We start from the raw sequence: 13,340 nt of genomic DNA on the forward strand, positions 1-13,340 counted from the left end.
GTTGAGGCCCACTGCCTAGAATTGAACCTTCCCAACAACCTTAATTTCCTTCAGTACATTATGGCTTTAAAATGTTCTCTTTTTTCTCATTTATAAAAATTAGATTGCTAAGGATTGGTTCTATTGCTAACACACTTTTTTAATTTTAAAAAAAATAAGAAATTGATTCTTATTTTCAAGATTTCTCCCAGCACGGAGAAATAAAATATACAAACAACTCTGGAATGTTGCAATAAAGTATTCTGGTATAATAACAAAGCAAATCAGGGTTCTTCATTTGCCTTGCTCCTTTCAAAGAGATCTCATCTTATATAATATTTGCTATCATATTTGCAGATGGTTGTGTCCTCAGTTCTGCTATGATATTCCTGCTTATGAAATTTTAAAGGTGGACCTAAACTAATTTCAGTTGCTAGAGTTAAGATTTTAAATCTTTATTCTTTTACTTTTAAGCTAATGGGTTTTCTTTTCAACATGTGTTTCAGATTACCATATGGTATGTAGCTATGGTTTATAGTTTATACCATATTATCGGCAAGACATCATTAGATTTTTTTTAAAAAAAAACCCAAGTTATTGTTCAAAAAATACATAGCCAATGTTAAAAATGAAACTAGTGCTGCAATGTTGACTCAGCCTTCCATCCTTCCGAGGTGGGTAAAATGAGGACCCGGATTATGGGGGCAATATGCTGTCTCTTTTAAAAAAAGTGCTATTGCTAACATGTTGTAAGCCGCCCTGAGTCTAAGGAGAAGGACCGCATAAAAATGGAATAAATAAATATATATATATGTGTGTGAGGTTCGGGGGGGTGTTCTAATTTACCTTGCCACTGGTTCGCTTCCTCCCGCGCTGCAGGTGTGTGCACATGTTTTCAGCACGCATGCGCAATGCCAAAACCCCAGCTTCTGTGCATGTGCAGAAGTGAAAAACAAGTGAGCTGGTTAGGGGGTATAGCCAGCTGGTGACTGCTCCCAGTTCGGCAAGTGGGGGATAATTCTATAGAACCAGTCCGAACTGGAAGCAACCCGCCTCTGCTGAGGCCTATATATTAAGAAGAACAGCAACAAATCCACCCACATGTTTGATTCTGAATTAAGAAATTATATAAGATTAAGAAAAGGTTACTCAGTCTCATACTAGGCTCTAGTCAAGTCTGAGGGCAGAGCACAGGCAAAGGAGGGAAGGAGAAGAGAGGACAAATGTGATTAGACATACAAGGAATTTGTCTCTGGTACCGAAGTTCTCAGTGTACATGCAAAACAACAAAGTAATCATAATAACAAAGGATAATGATCACAAATGATAATAATAATAATACCAATGGATAAGGTAGTGGAACAGATGAGAATGGTAAAAATAATACAGTCATACTATGTAGATAATGTAAGAGAGAAGACAGAACTGTGGAAATTAAGGGTTCTGCAGAGTGATGGTACCAGTAAAAGAAAAGAATTGTCTTTATGTCTAGTTGTTTTGGCATGCAGTTTGTTTCAACTACTAATTATTGCTAATACCCAATAAGTACTAATCTCAGTAGGATACCTCTCAAAAGATATTTGCAGAGGCACAGATATTTATCTATCTATCTATCTATCTATCTATCTATCTATCTATCTATCTATCTATCTATCTATCTATCTATTTTGTCCAATACACAATACATATTGAAGAGAATAGACATGAAGTATTATATATAAAGAGAAGATATAAAAATAGAGAAGAAGATATATGAAGGAAGAAAAGATATATGAGATATGAGATAAGGAGAGACAATTGGACAGGGGACGAAAGGCATACTGGTGCACTTATATATGCCCCTTACTGACCTCTTAGGAACCTGGAGAGGTCAATCGTGGATAGTCTAAGGGAGAAATGTTGGGGGTTAGGGGTTGACACTACTGAGTCCGGTAATGAGTTCCACGCTTCGACAACTCGATTGCTAAAGTCATATTTTTTACAGTCAAGCTTGGAGCGACTAATATTAAGTTTGAATTTGTTGTGTGCTCTTGTGTTGTCGCGATTGAAGCTGAAGTAGTCATTGACAGGCAGGACGTTGCAGCATATGATTTTGTGGGCAATACTTAGATCGTGTTTTAGGCTTTCAGAGTGCTAAAGTAATTTACTCCTCTTCTGAACTGAAACATGTCAAAGATTAAGAATAGCCAATACCACAGAGTATCTTTGTAGCCTTGAATGTGCAGCTTCGGATAGTTATCTGGTGCCACTATCTTATCTTGCCACTGATCCCCTGATAAGGAGACAGGAAATTGAAAAAAAGTCAGAGTACTCAATAGTCTCCATGGGCATGAATGGCAGCTGCTCAGCACTTTTAGTCCCAGACTGTGTCCAGCATCAAACCGGGCAGGGGCCATCTGCTGTCTCCAACTCAGGGTCCCTGCTTCTTGCTCCTCCACAAATGCCAGCCAGCTCAGTTTGAGAAGGAGGGGTTGTTGAAGGGCTTTAAAAGACTAAATTACTGAAATTGAGGAAATTCCTACCCGCTTCTCGGTGGAGCTTCAAACAAGCCATTTATAACCAGCCGTAAAATGTTTGCAGCTGGGGTGCTATATAAGCCATTTGTCTTAGCAATGGCATTCCTGATGCTACAAAGTATGTCCCACACTTAGAAATCTATGTCCCCCCAGAAATGCCCACACCCGCCCAAAGAACTGGCTCTCTTGTTAGGTAGAGAACAAGAAGGACGACTTCCTGAATTGGATAAAAAATTGGATGCCTTCAAAGCAACTCACCATCTGCAGACGTGATAGGGGCTCAATTACAAGGGGTTGATTCTAATAAAGATTCCCTCAGGCAGACAACATGGGCACAACCTTGTAAAACCTTTGCAGTTTTAATAAAATGAATATAAATTCATTTGCAGTAGCTTTCTTCAGAAACATTCTTTTTTAAAAAATTCTACTCTGCAGCCTGCAGATTTCCTGGTGGTCTCCCATCGATGTACAGTGATCCCTCGATTTTCGCGGCTTCAAACTTCGCGAAACGCTATACCACGGTTTTTCAAAAAATATTAATTAAAAAATACTCCACGGTTTTTTTGCTATACCACGGTTTTTCCCACCCGATGACGTCATACGTCATCACCAAGAGTCACTTCTCTGTCTCTTTCTCTTTCTTTCCTGTCATTCTCTGCTTCAATCATTTTCTCATTTCTCTTTTTTTCTCCCCTTTTTTCTATCATTTTTCTCTCTTCCTTCCACTCTTCTCTCTCTCTCTTTCTTCCTCTCTCTCACTCTCTTCCTTCCTTTCTCATCTTTCTTTCTCTCTCTCTTTCTCTATCTTGCTTCTTCCTCTCTCACACTCTCTTCCTCTCTCTCTCATCTCTTTCTTTCCTTCTCTCTCTTTCTCTATCTCTCCCCCTCTTGCTCTCGAGCGGCCGTGCGAAAGGCGGGTGGCCGGGTGAACGGCGGGTGGCCGGGCGAACGGCGGGCGAACGGGCGGGCAAGCGGCGAGCGAGCGAGCGGGCGGGCGAACGGCGGGTGGCTGGGCAAACGGCGGGCGGGCGGGCGAACGGCGGGCGGGTGCTGGGGGGGCGGGGGCAGCCGACATTGAAAGCAATCTTTGCCGGCTTCCGCACTTTCGTCGCTCCCTGCCCTAATTTCAAGCCCGGCTCCTTGTGCTGCCTTGAAAAAGGGTACGTGGGGGTAGTTTTTGGCTGTCCATAGCCAAAAATGGTGTTTTTACTTCCGCGCCGCTATATCGCGGAAAATCGATTTTCGCGGGAGGTCTTGGAACGTAACCCCCGCGAAAATCGAGGGATCACTGTATTATCTAGATCAGTGATTTTCAACCTTTTTTGAGCCGCGGCACATTTTTTACATTTACAAACTCTTGGGGCATACCACCAACCAAAATGACACAAAATGACACTCTAACGTAGTACACATTATACATATAGTTAATAATATAGTTTCTAAATGTATTTATACTCACTTAGTATGAAACCTGGGCTTGTTTCAATGAACAAAAAAGGTCAAGTTTACCCCTTTTGATTATGTTGAACATCTATATGGTTTTCTTAATGAGAATATGGAAATGTTTTGTCACTCTTATCTTACAGGATTTTTTAATGTAAATTTCCTTAGTTGCAGCTTTGGAATTTCTGAATGGCCCATCTAATTATATACACAATCACATCTACGGTACTTTCATACTATCAGTACTTACATACTATTTACATACTATCGACACAGATTAGCCACCATCCCTCCAGTTCCTCTGAAGCCTTTTATTTGACCTGATTTTCTGCTATCAAGTTCTAATGTTTCAAGCAAAGTGATCCTATAAAGCTCAGTGAAGTTACTAGCCCTGGTTGTATATTTGATTTTATTCAGTTGCTTTTCCATTCATACTTAAATTGTAGCACATCATCAACCTAGAAGAGACATACGTAATCAACATTTCAATATATAATAGATGCTCTGCCCAAGGGCATATGCTTATTTGCAAGCATATATATACACTGTGTGCAGAATTATCAGGGCAATCTGTATTTTTCAGGATTAATTTGTTATTGAACAACTACAGTGCTCTGGGTCAATCCAAAATGTTCATAAAATTCAAAACTGAATATTTTAAAAAGTAAAAGTAAGGTTATGGCTTTCTTAGAAAAATATCTGTGTGTGCACAATTATGGGGCAATTATTAGTGTGAACTATTATGCAACTAAATGAAAAATGAAAATTTTCCCATCTCACTCATTTATTTTCATCTATCAAAGTGAGAATAAAAAACAAAGAACTCAAAATTTGCAAATAAACATTTCTGACAGTTCTGGGTTTGTCTGTGGAGAGGGGCGGCATACAAGTCTAATAAATTAAATTAAGTAATCAGTGACCATTATAGCCACCCTTCTTTTCAATAATAGTCATAAGCCTTCCATTCATGGAGTCTGTCAGTTTCTTGATTGTTGATTATCAACTTTTGCACAGCAACAACCACAGCCTGCCAGACACTGTTCAGAGAGGTGTAGCGTTCGCCTTCACTGTAAATCCCCTGTTTAAGAAGGACCCACAAGTTCACAATAGGGCGTAGGGTCAGGTGAGGAAGGGGGGGATATCATTATTCTTTCATCTTTAAGGCCTTTATTGGCTAGCCACGCAGTGGAGTACTTTGATGCATGTGATGGAGCTTTGTCCTGTCTTCTTGAAAGATACAGACTTTTTCCTGGATCACTGCTTGAAGAAAGTGTCTTTTAAAAAGTGGTAATATGTTTGGGAGTTGATTTTGAGTCCATCTTCAACCTGAAAAGGTTTAACTACCTCATCTTCAATAATATCAGCCCATACTAGTATCCCTCCACCTTGCTGGCTTCTGTGCCCATTACTGATCCAGCCACGGGTCTATCCATCTGGTCAGTCGAGGGTCACTCTAATCTCAGCAGTCCATAAAAACTTTGAAAAATTTGTCTTCAGATATTTCTTGGCCCAGTCTTGTCATTTCAATTTCTGTGTCTTGTTCAGTCGTTGTAGGACATCAGCCTTCCTTACCTTGACCATGTCTCTGAGCACTGAACACCTTGTACTTCTGGGCACTCCAAGTAGGTTTGCAGTTCTAAAATATGATAGCACTGGAGAATAAAGAGTCCCCGGTAGCTTCATATTTGATTCTTCTCAAATCTTTGGCAGTTAAAATGCGTCTTTTTGTCTCAACACGTTTTTTTTCTGACCCCCGTTGACTACTTTTGCAACAAAATGTTTGATGGTTCTCTGACCACACTCCAATATCTTAAGAGATTTCAAGAGTGCTGCATCCCTCTGAAAAAACTTTTTACAATTTTTAAACTTTTCAGAGTCTGTTAAATCTCTCTTTTTAGCCCATTTTGACTGAGGAAAATAAGTTGCCTAATAAATTATGCACACTTTGATATAGGGCAGTGATGGTGAACCTTTTTGTGGCACCGAGTGCCCAAACTAGAACGTGTGTGCATGTACGCCCACGTATGTGCTCCGGGAACCCGAAGACCAGCTGGCCGGTGTGTACATGCTTGTTTTGTGGCTGGTTTTTTTGGCTGTTTTCAGGCCGTTTGGGGCAGTTTTCAGGCTGTTTTGGGCATGGTTTTGGCACAAAAATGGCCTGAAAATGCCCCCCAAAACAGCCTAGTTTTTCCTAAAAATAGCCCCCAAATGACCTGGAAAGCAGGGGGGGCATTTTTAGGCTGTGAAGAGCAGCTGGCAACAATGGAAGAGGGCTCTGTATCACCTCTGGCACGCGTGCCATAGGTTTGCCATCATGGATATAGGGTGTTAATGTCCTTAGACCAGTGTTTCCCAACCTTGGCCATTTGAAGGTATCTGGACTTCAACTCCCAGAATGCCCCAGCCAGCATCCACTGGCTGGGGAATTCTGGGAGTTGAAGTCCAAATATCTTCAAGTGGCCAAGGTTGGGAAACACTGCCTTAGACCACACCCTCCCTGATTACATAAACATCTGATTTGCTTATGCCAACTAAGCATTCACGTTTATACAGGTTGGAGGTAGAAAATATGCATAAAAATGATGATATGGTCAGAATATTCACTTGCCTAATAACTGTGCACACGGTGTACTGCCTATATAAGTTCATTTGAGCTGGGGGGGTGGCGCAGTGGTTAGAGTGAAGCACTGCAGGCTACATCAACTAACTGCTAGCTATAGTTCAGCAGTTCAAATCTCACCACCGGCTGGCTCAAGGTTGATTCAGCCTTCCATCCTTCTGAGGTGGGTAAAATGAGGACCCAGATTGTTGGGGGCAATATACTGATTCTCTAAACCAGAGGTCCCCAACCGCCGGTCCGCGGACCGGGACCGGGCCGTTGGGGTTTTCCAGCCGGTCCGCGGCGTCGGAGACCCAAAGCCCATGTGGAGGAAGACGGAGCCAAGCGGGGCCACCCGGAGACCTTTTCCCGTCTTCTTCTCCTCGCTCGCTCCCCTCATAGCCAGCAGCCCCGCTCGCGGGGGGATGCCCGTTCGTAGCTACCAGCCCGCCAAGCGTCGAGGGGGCTTCCGAGGCTGAAGGGAAGAGCCGGAATGCCCTTCCCGGGTTTAGATTGCTTGCTGTTGGGGGAAACGGAGGAGGCGGCGGCGGCGGTGGGGCGCGATCGCCTACTTTCTGGAGCGAGGAGAAAAGAACCGCCGCCTCCTCCGTTTTCCCCAACAGCAAGCAATCTAAACCCGGGAAGGGCATTCCGGCTCTTCCCTTCAGCCTCGGAAGCCCCCTCGACGCTTGGCGGGCTGGTAGCTACGAACGGGCATCCCCCCGCGAGCGGGGCTGCTGGCTGTGAGGGGAGCGAGCGAGGAGAAGAAGACGGGAAAAGGTCTCCGGGTGGCCCCGCTTGGCTCCGTCTTCCTCCACGCAGGATGGGCTTTGGGTCTCCGACGCCCTCGCCCATTCCCTCAGGAGCGATGAGTGGGACGTCTTCTTCTCCTCGCTCGCTCCCCTCATAACCATCCCTCCAGCGTCGAGGGGGCTTCCGAGGCTGAAGGGAAGAGCCGGAATGCCCTTCCCGGGTTTAGATTGCTTGCTGTTGGGGAAAACGGAGGAGGCGGCGGCGGTGGGGCGCGATCGCCTACTTTCTGGAGCGAGGAGAAAAGAACCGCCGCCTCCTCCGTTTTCCCCAACAGCAAGCAATCTAAACCCGGGAAGGGCATTCCGGCTCTTCCCTTCAGCCTCGGAAGCCCCCTCGACGCTGGAGGGATGGTTATGAGGGGAGCGAGCGAGGAGAAGAAGACGTCCCACTCATCGCTCCTGAGGGAACGGGCGAGGGCGTCGGAGACCCAAAGCCCATCCTGTGTGGAGGGAGACGGAGCCAAGCGGGGCCACCCGGAGACCTTTTCCCGTCTTCTTCTCCTCGCTCGCTCCCCTCATAGCCAGCAGCCCCGCTCGCGGGGGGATGCCCGTTCGTAGCTACCAGCCCGCCAAGCGTCGAGGGGGCTTCCGAGGCTGAAGGGAAGAGCCGGAATGCCCTTCCCGGGTTTAGATTGCTTGCTGTTGGGGAAAACGGAGGAGGCGGCGGCGGCGGTGGGGCGCGATCGCCTACTTTCTGGAGCGAGGAGAAAAGAACCGCCGCCTCCTCCGTTTTCCCCAACAGCAAGCAATCTAAACCCGGGAAGGGCATTCCGGCTCTTCCCTTCAGCCTCGGAAGCCCCCTCGACGCTTGGCGGGCTGGTAGCTACGAACGGGCATCCCCCCGCGAGCGGTGGCTGCTGGCTGTGAGGGGAGCGAGCGAGGAGAAGAAGACGGGAAAAGGTCTCCGGGTGGCCCCGCTTGGCTCCGTCTCCCTCCACACAGGATGGGCTTTGGGTCTCCGACGCCCTCGCCCGTTCCCTCAGGAGCGATGAGTGGGACGTCTTCTTCTCCTCGCTCGCTCCCCTCATAACCATCCCTCCAGCGTCGAGGGGGCTTCTGAGGCTGAAGGGAAGCGCCGGAATGCCCTTCCCGCGTTTAGATTGCTTGCCGTTGGGGGAAACGGAGGAGGCGGCGGCGGTGGGGCGCGATCGCCAAGTTTCTGGAGCAGATAGGCTTTGCGTTTTTGGCTGGGGGGGGAGAAGTAGGACCTTCCTAAGTTCCCCCCCCAGTCAAAATCACAAAGCCAGGCAGCCCCCAGCCGCCAAAGGAGCCTCCTCATTCTCCCTGCCCTGTGGAGAAGTGTGGAGGGCTGCGTCACTAAGCTCCACCCCTCCATAACCCCACCCCCATATGACCAAAGCCCCCCCCACCGGGCCGTAGAAAACTCGTCTAACTTAAAGCCGGTCCCTGGTGCTAAAAAGGTTGGGGACCTCTGCTCTAAACCGCTTAGAGAGGGCTGTAAAAGCACTAGGAAGCGGTATATAAGTCTAAATGCTATTGCTATTTGCGATTGCTGACATTCATTAAAACAGCTACAACTTTCTCCTGACTGCTCCCTAAATTCCCACTTCATTGCAAAACAAAACGCCAACATTTTGTAAACCTGATGCGTAAAATTAAATCCGTAAAAATAAATAAAAGGCAGATGAAAACATCATACTAGAAATGTGTTCACGAAAACATACTGTGTTCAGTTCTGGAGACCTCACCTACAAAAAGATATTGACAAAATTGAACGGGTCCAAAGACGGGCTACAAGAATGGTGGAAGGTCTTAAGCATAAAACGTATCAGGAAAGACTTAATGAACTCAATCTGCATAGTCTGGAGGACAGAAGGAAAAGGGGGGGCATGATTGAAACATTTAAATATGTTAAAGGGTTAAATAAGGTTCAGGATTGAAGTGTTTTTAATAGGAAAGTGAACACAAGAACAACAGGACACCATCTGAAGTTAGTTGGGGGAAAGATCAAAAGCAACATGAGAAAATATTATTTTACTGAAAGAGTAGTAGATGCTTGGAACAAACTTCCAGCAGACGTGGTTGGTAAATCCACAGTAACTGAATTTAAACATGCCTGGGATAAACATAGATCCACCCTAAGATAAAATACAAAATATACTATAAGGGCAGACTAGATGGACCATGATGTCTTTTTCTGCCGTCAGTCTTCTATGTTTCTATAAGATCTGAAGCAGAGGTGCAACTGCTTTCAGTCTGCATCAAAGTCTGGGGATGGGGGGTGGGGGGGGAGAGGTCCAGGTCACAATGCTGGTTACCAAATACACTGTTGGTGACATCACAATGCTCTGATGCGTATGCACTTGTAGTTGATATGGGAGTCATCATCGGAGGAAGAATTGTGTCATACAGTTCCCGCTGAAATGGTTAGGAAACCTCTCCAGCTGAAATCATTGAGAAACCTTTTTTTTCTCTACATTGTATTTGCATCACCGTGTTACTGCTATTGTTAGTTCTTCTGATCATGTGCACTCTTTCACTCTAAAGAGGAATTATGAGTCCTTGGGGAAAAAACTCACTCAGCTTTTATGTTCTGAAAAGTGGTATGAATTGTAGGCGGGTGCCAAATCCATAAATCAGCTTTCTTCAACTTATTGTCCTCTGGATGTATTGGGACAAATGAGACAATCCATGGCTAAAGGCTAAGGATTAGGGGAGTTTTAGTCCTAGTTTACCCAGAGGGCAACAGCTTGAAAAGATGGCATCTAAACACAATATACTTCATACAGGCCACCAGAAGTAAAGCATTGTGGTTTATAAGGAGGCACCCCAATTAAAGTTTACCCCAAAACTATGGCCAGGAAATTTAAAGCTATAAAAAAATATACACCTACTCTACTCATGCACTCTCTATTACTTAAGTCTGGTTACTTAGAAAAGGAAGAGGGAAAGGTGAATTATTATTATGAGTATGCAAATAATCTCAGAAAGGCCTCTCTCCCACTCAAACCTTTTGTACAATGATGAAATCCTGGTTTCCCTGCCTTGTCAAGCAACAGCAAACAGTTGTAATAGAGTTGGGAAGGGACCTTCCATGTCATCTAACCCAACCCCATACTATACTGCTCAAAAAAATGAAGGGAACACTTAACACAATATAACTCCAAGTAAATCAAATTTATGTGAAATCAAACTGTCCACTTAGGAAGCAACACTGATTGACAATCAATTTCACATGCTGTTGTACACATTCAACTTTGTACAGAACAAAGTATTCAATGAGAATATTTCATTCATTTAGATCTAGGATGTGTTATTTGAGTGGTCCCTTTATTTTTTTGAGCAGTGTATTTCTGAGAGAGGGCTGTCCTGTCTCTCCTGAGACGCCTCCAGCGTGGGGTGGGAGTGGGGAAGATCTACGATTTCCGAAGGCAATTTGTCCCACTGCTTTTCACACACACATACACACACACACACACCGCCTCCTTCTTCCAACGCTCCAGGCTAAAGGCAAGATTCTCCCAAGGAGCCTTTTGATTTTTCCAGCAAGCCAACGAAAGAGTTAAAGCGCCACATTTCCCAGCCAGCGCTCGGGCAGCCCGGCCGGGGTGGGGCCGCTCCCAATGAAACCGCTTTGAAAGCGAGCTAAGAGGGAGCGAGCACGAACTCCCATCGGGCGGAGGGAGGGAGAGGAGGGAGGGCAAGAAGGAACTCAACCCTCAAAAAACTCCATCCCCAGGTATTCCCCTGCGACGCGGCTTGCGAGCCTGCACCCGCTGGGCGTGCGTGCGTGCGTGTATAAATATACATCGAAGACTTTTGCTTTCCCAAGTTGTAAACACCCGCGGTGGGTGCCAAGAGAAGAGAGCGGGGCAAGGAGGGAAGCGATTTGGCAGCTGCTCAAAGTGGGGGGGGGAGGAGCGCAGGAGGATCCGCTGGGGACACCCTCGGGTGTTTGACAGATCTCTCCGACACCGCCGCCGCCTCCACTTCCAGAGCATCCGAAAATAAAGGCACCGCTTCGTCTAATCCGCCTCCCCACTGCCTGCCTGCCTCCCCCCACCCACCACACGCCACCCTGACTGGTCTGGATCTGGTTGCATCCGATGGGTGGAATGGAAGGCGAATTTCAAGATCGCGCACTGGCGCGCGCATTTCATTAAAACTTTTCTTCCCCACCACCACCACCAAAGAAAAAAAAAGGGGGGGGGGGACGAAAGTTAAAAGCAGTCCACAGCTGTCTGGCTTTTAAAGGATGAACATCGCCTCCTGTTCCTCCTCTCCAAATTTCAAACTTAAAACCCCAGTCTCTCTCAGATAATTCCTTCTCCTACACTCTCTGGTTCGTTCCTCTGTACACACGCGCGCATACTACTCAGGCCCTTTATGAGAGAGAGAGAGAGAGGAGAGAGAAAAAGAGAGAGAGAGGAGAGAGAAAGGGAGAGAGAAAGAAAAAGAGAGGAGAAAGAGAGAGGAGAAAGAAAAAGAGAGAGAGGGGAGAGAGAAAGAGAGAGAGGAGAGAGAGAGAGGAGAGTGAAAGAGAGGAGAGAGAAAGAGAGAGAAGAGAAAGAGAGAGAGAGAGGAGAGAGAAAGGGAGAGAGAAAGAAAGAGAGAGAGAGGAGAGAGAAAAAGAGAGGACAAAGAGAGGACAAAGAAAAGAGAGAGAGAAAGAGAGAGAGGAGAGAGAAAGAGAGAGGAGAAAAAGAGAGGAGAGAGAAAGAGAGACAGAGAGGAAAAAGAGAGAGAGAGGAGAGAGAAAGAGAGGGGAGAAAGAAAAAGAGAGGAGAGAGGGAGAGCAAAAGAGAGAAAGGAGAGAAAAGCAGAGAAAGAGAGGAAAGAGGAAGAGAGAGAGAGAGAGGAAGAGAACGAAAAGGAACTTCAAAGTTTCCTCCTCATCTGGTGTTCATAATGAGCTCCCAAGTCGAGACAAAGAGCCACAAACTGGAGCTGTTACCCAGTTGCCCGAGAAAGTGAACTCTCTCCCGAGATCAGAAGCGAAGAAAGGCGGCGGCTACAAATGTTCCCGAGAGACCACCACGCAAGTCTTCCACCCATCAGAAGACCCCCGAGGGCTGGAGGGTAGCGAGGGAATGGCTTGGTCCCTCGTATTATCTACCCCCTCTTCCCCGATGCCAGTATCTCCCTTTCTTTTGCAAACTCCGGAGTTCCAAAGCAGGAAACCAAAAAGTTGGGAAATTAGGTTCGAATCCACCAGGCAATTCCGCCTACGCGGCAAACAGCGCCCCCTAGCAGGATGCCCCCTCAGATCCACTCGTGCTCAAGGCCCACGACAGATTTTGAGTCTATGCCCTGCTCGGCATTTACAACCCCACCCGCATCGACACTCTTCGGAAAACGAACCCATCGCCTCCATTCATGACCCTTCCCAGCCCACCACATATACGAGCGGCCTCGGTGCCGATCGGCGTCAATCCACCTACATTGTAGGCTGGCCGGTTGGGGCCACCCGAAGGGATCCAAGCCCAGGGCAAACGGACTGATGCTCGACTTCCGCAGCATGCAAGCGCTCCGGTTAGTGACATCGTAGAGCTGCCGCGGCGTGACGGCGAACGCCTCCATGCAGTCGTACATCTTTCCTCTGCGGAATCCGCTTCCAGTGGAAATTGGCGAGGGAGGAGGAGGAGGAAGAGGAGGATACGGCGGCGAAAATATAGATGGTGGTGGTGGTGGTGATGATGATGATGCTAATAGTGAGCTTGTGCTGGCGATCCAGGAAGAGAAGGAAAGATTCGCCTCCCTCCCGGAGAGGCGGCGGGAGGGGGGAAGAGGAGGAATAACGCGGGCCGCCGCTATCCAACGAGCCCGCTCGCGTTCCCAAGCCGCCTTCTCCGCGTCGCGCGTATAACACCCGTCCCGCGTGAAGTTGGGCGCTGAGAAGTCCAGCCTTTCCGATCGCTCCAGCTTGGCTCGCTGAAGAAGCCTGTTACCTTGCCGCGAAAGCGGCTAAAGGGACTCCCCGATCGGTGGGTGTGGCTTGCGAGCGAAAGGGGGCTGGGCCTTGGCTGGGGA

General features: G+C 46.9%; 1 protein-coding gene across 4 annotated transcripts in view; it reads right to left on the bottom strand.

Annotated features, from left to right (window-relative positions):
* Window positions 1-13,340, bottom strand: part of RARG (retinoic acid receptor gamma) — a 220,565-nt gene that overhangs the window by 61,654 nt on the left and 145,571 nt on the right. For 2 of the 4 annotated variants that reach the window (XM_070740882.1, XM_070740880.1), the window contains exon 1: window positions 12,752-13,275. The exons of the other annotated variants lie outside the window; for them this stretch is intronic. In XM_070740882.1, coding sequence (XP_070596983.1) covers window positions 12,752-12,902 — 151 coding nt within the window. In that variant the 5' untranslated portion in view covers window positions 12,903-13,275. Of the gene's footprint in view, window positions 1-12,751; window positions 13,276-13,340 lie in introns of those variants that run through there. 4 annotated transcript variants of the gene reach the window in all.

The sequence above is a fragment of the Erythrolamprus reginae genome, chromosome 2 (genome assembly GCF_031021105.1).
Source record: "Erythrolamprus reginae isolate rEryReg1 chromosome 2, rEryReg1.hap1, whole genome shotgun sequence".
Classification (NCBI taxonomy): Eukaryota; Metazoa; Chordata; class Lepidosauria; order Squamata; family Dipsadidae; genus Erythrolamprus; species Erythrolamprus reginae.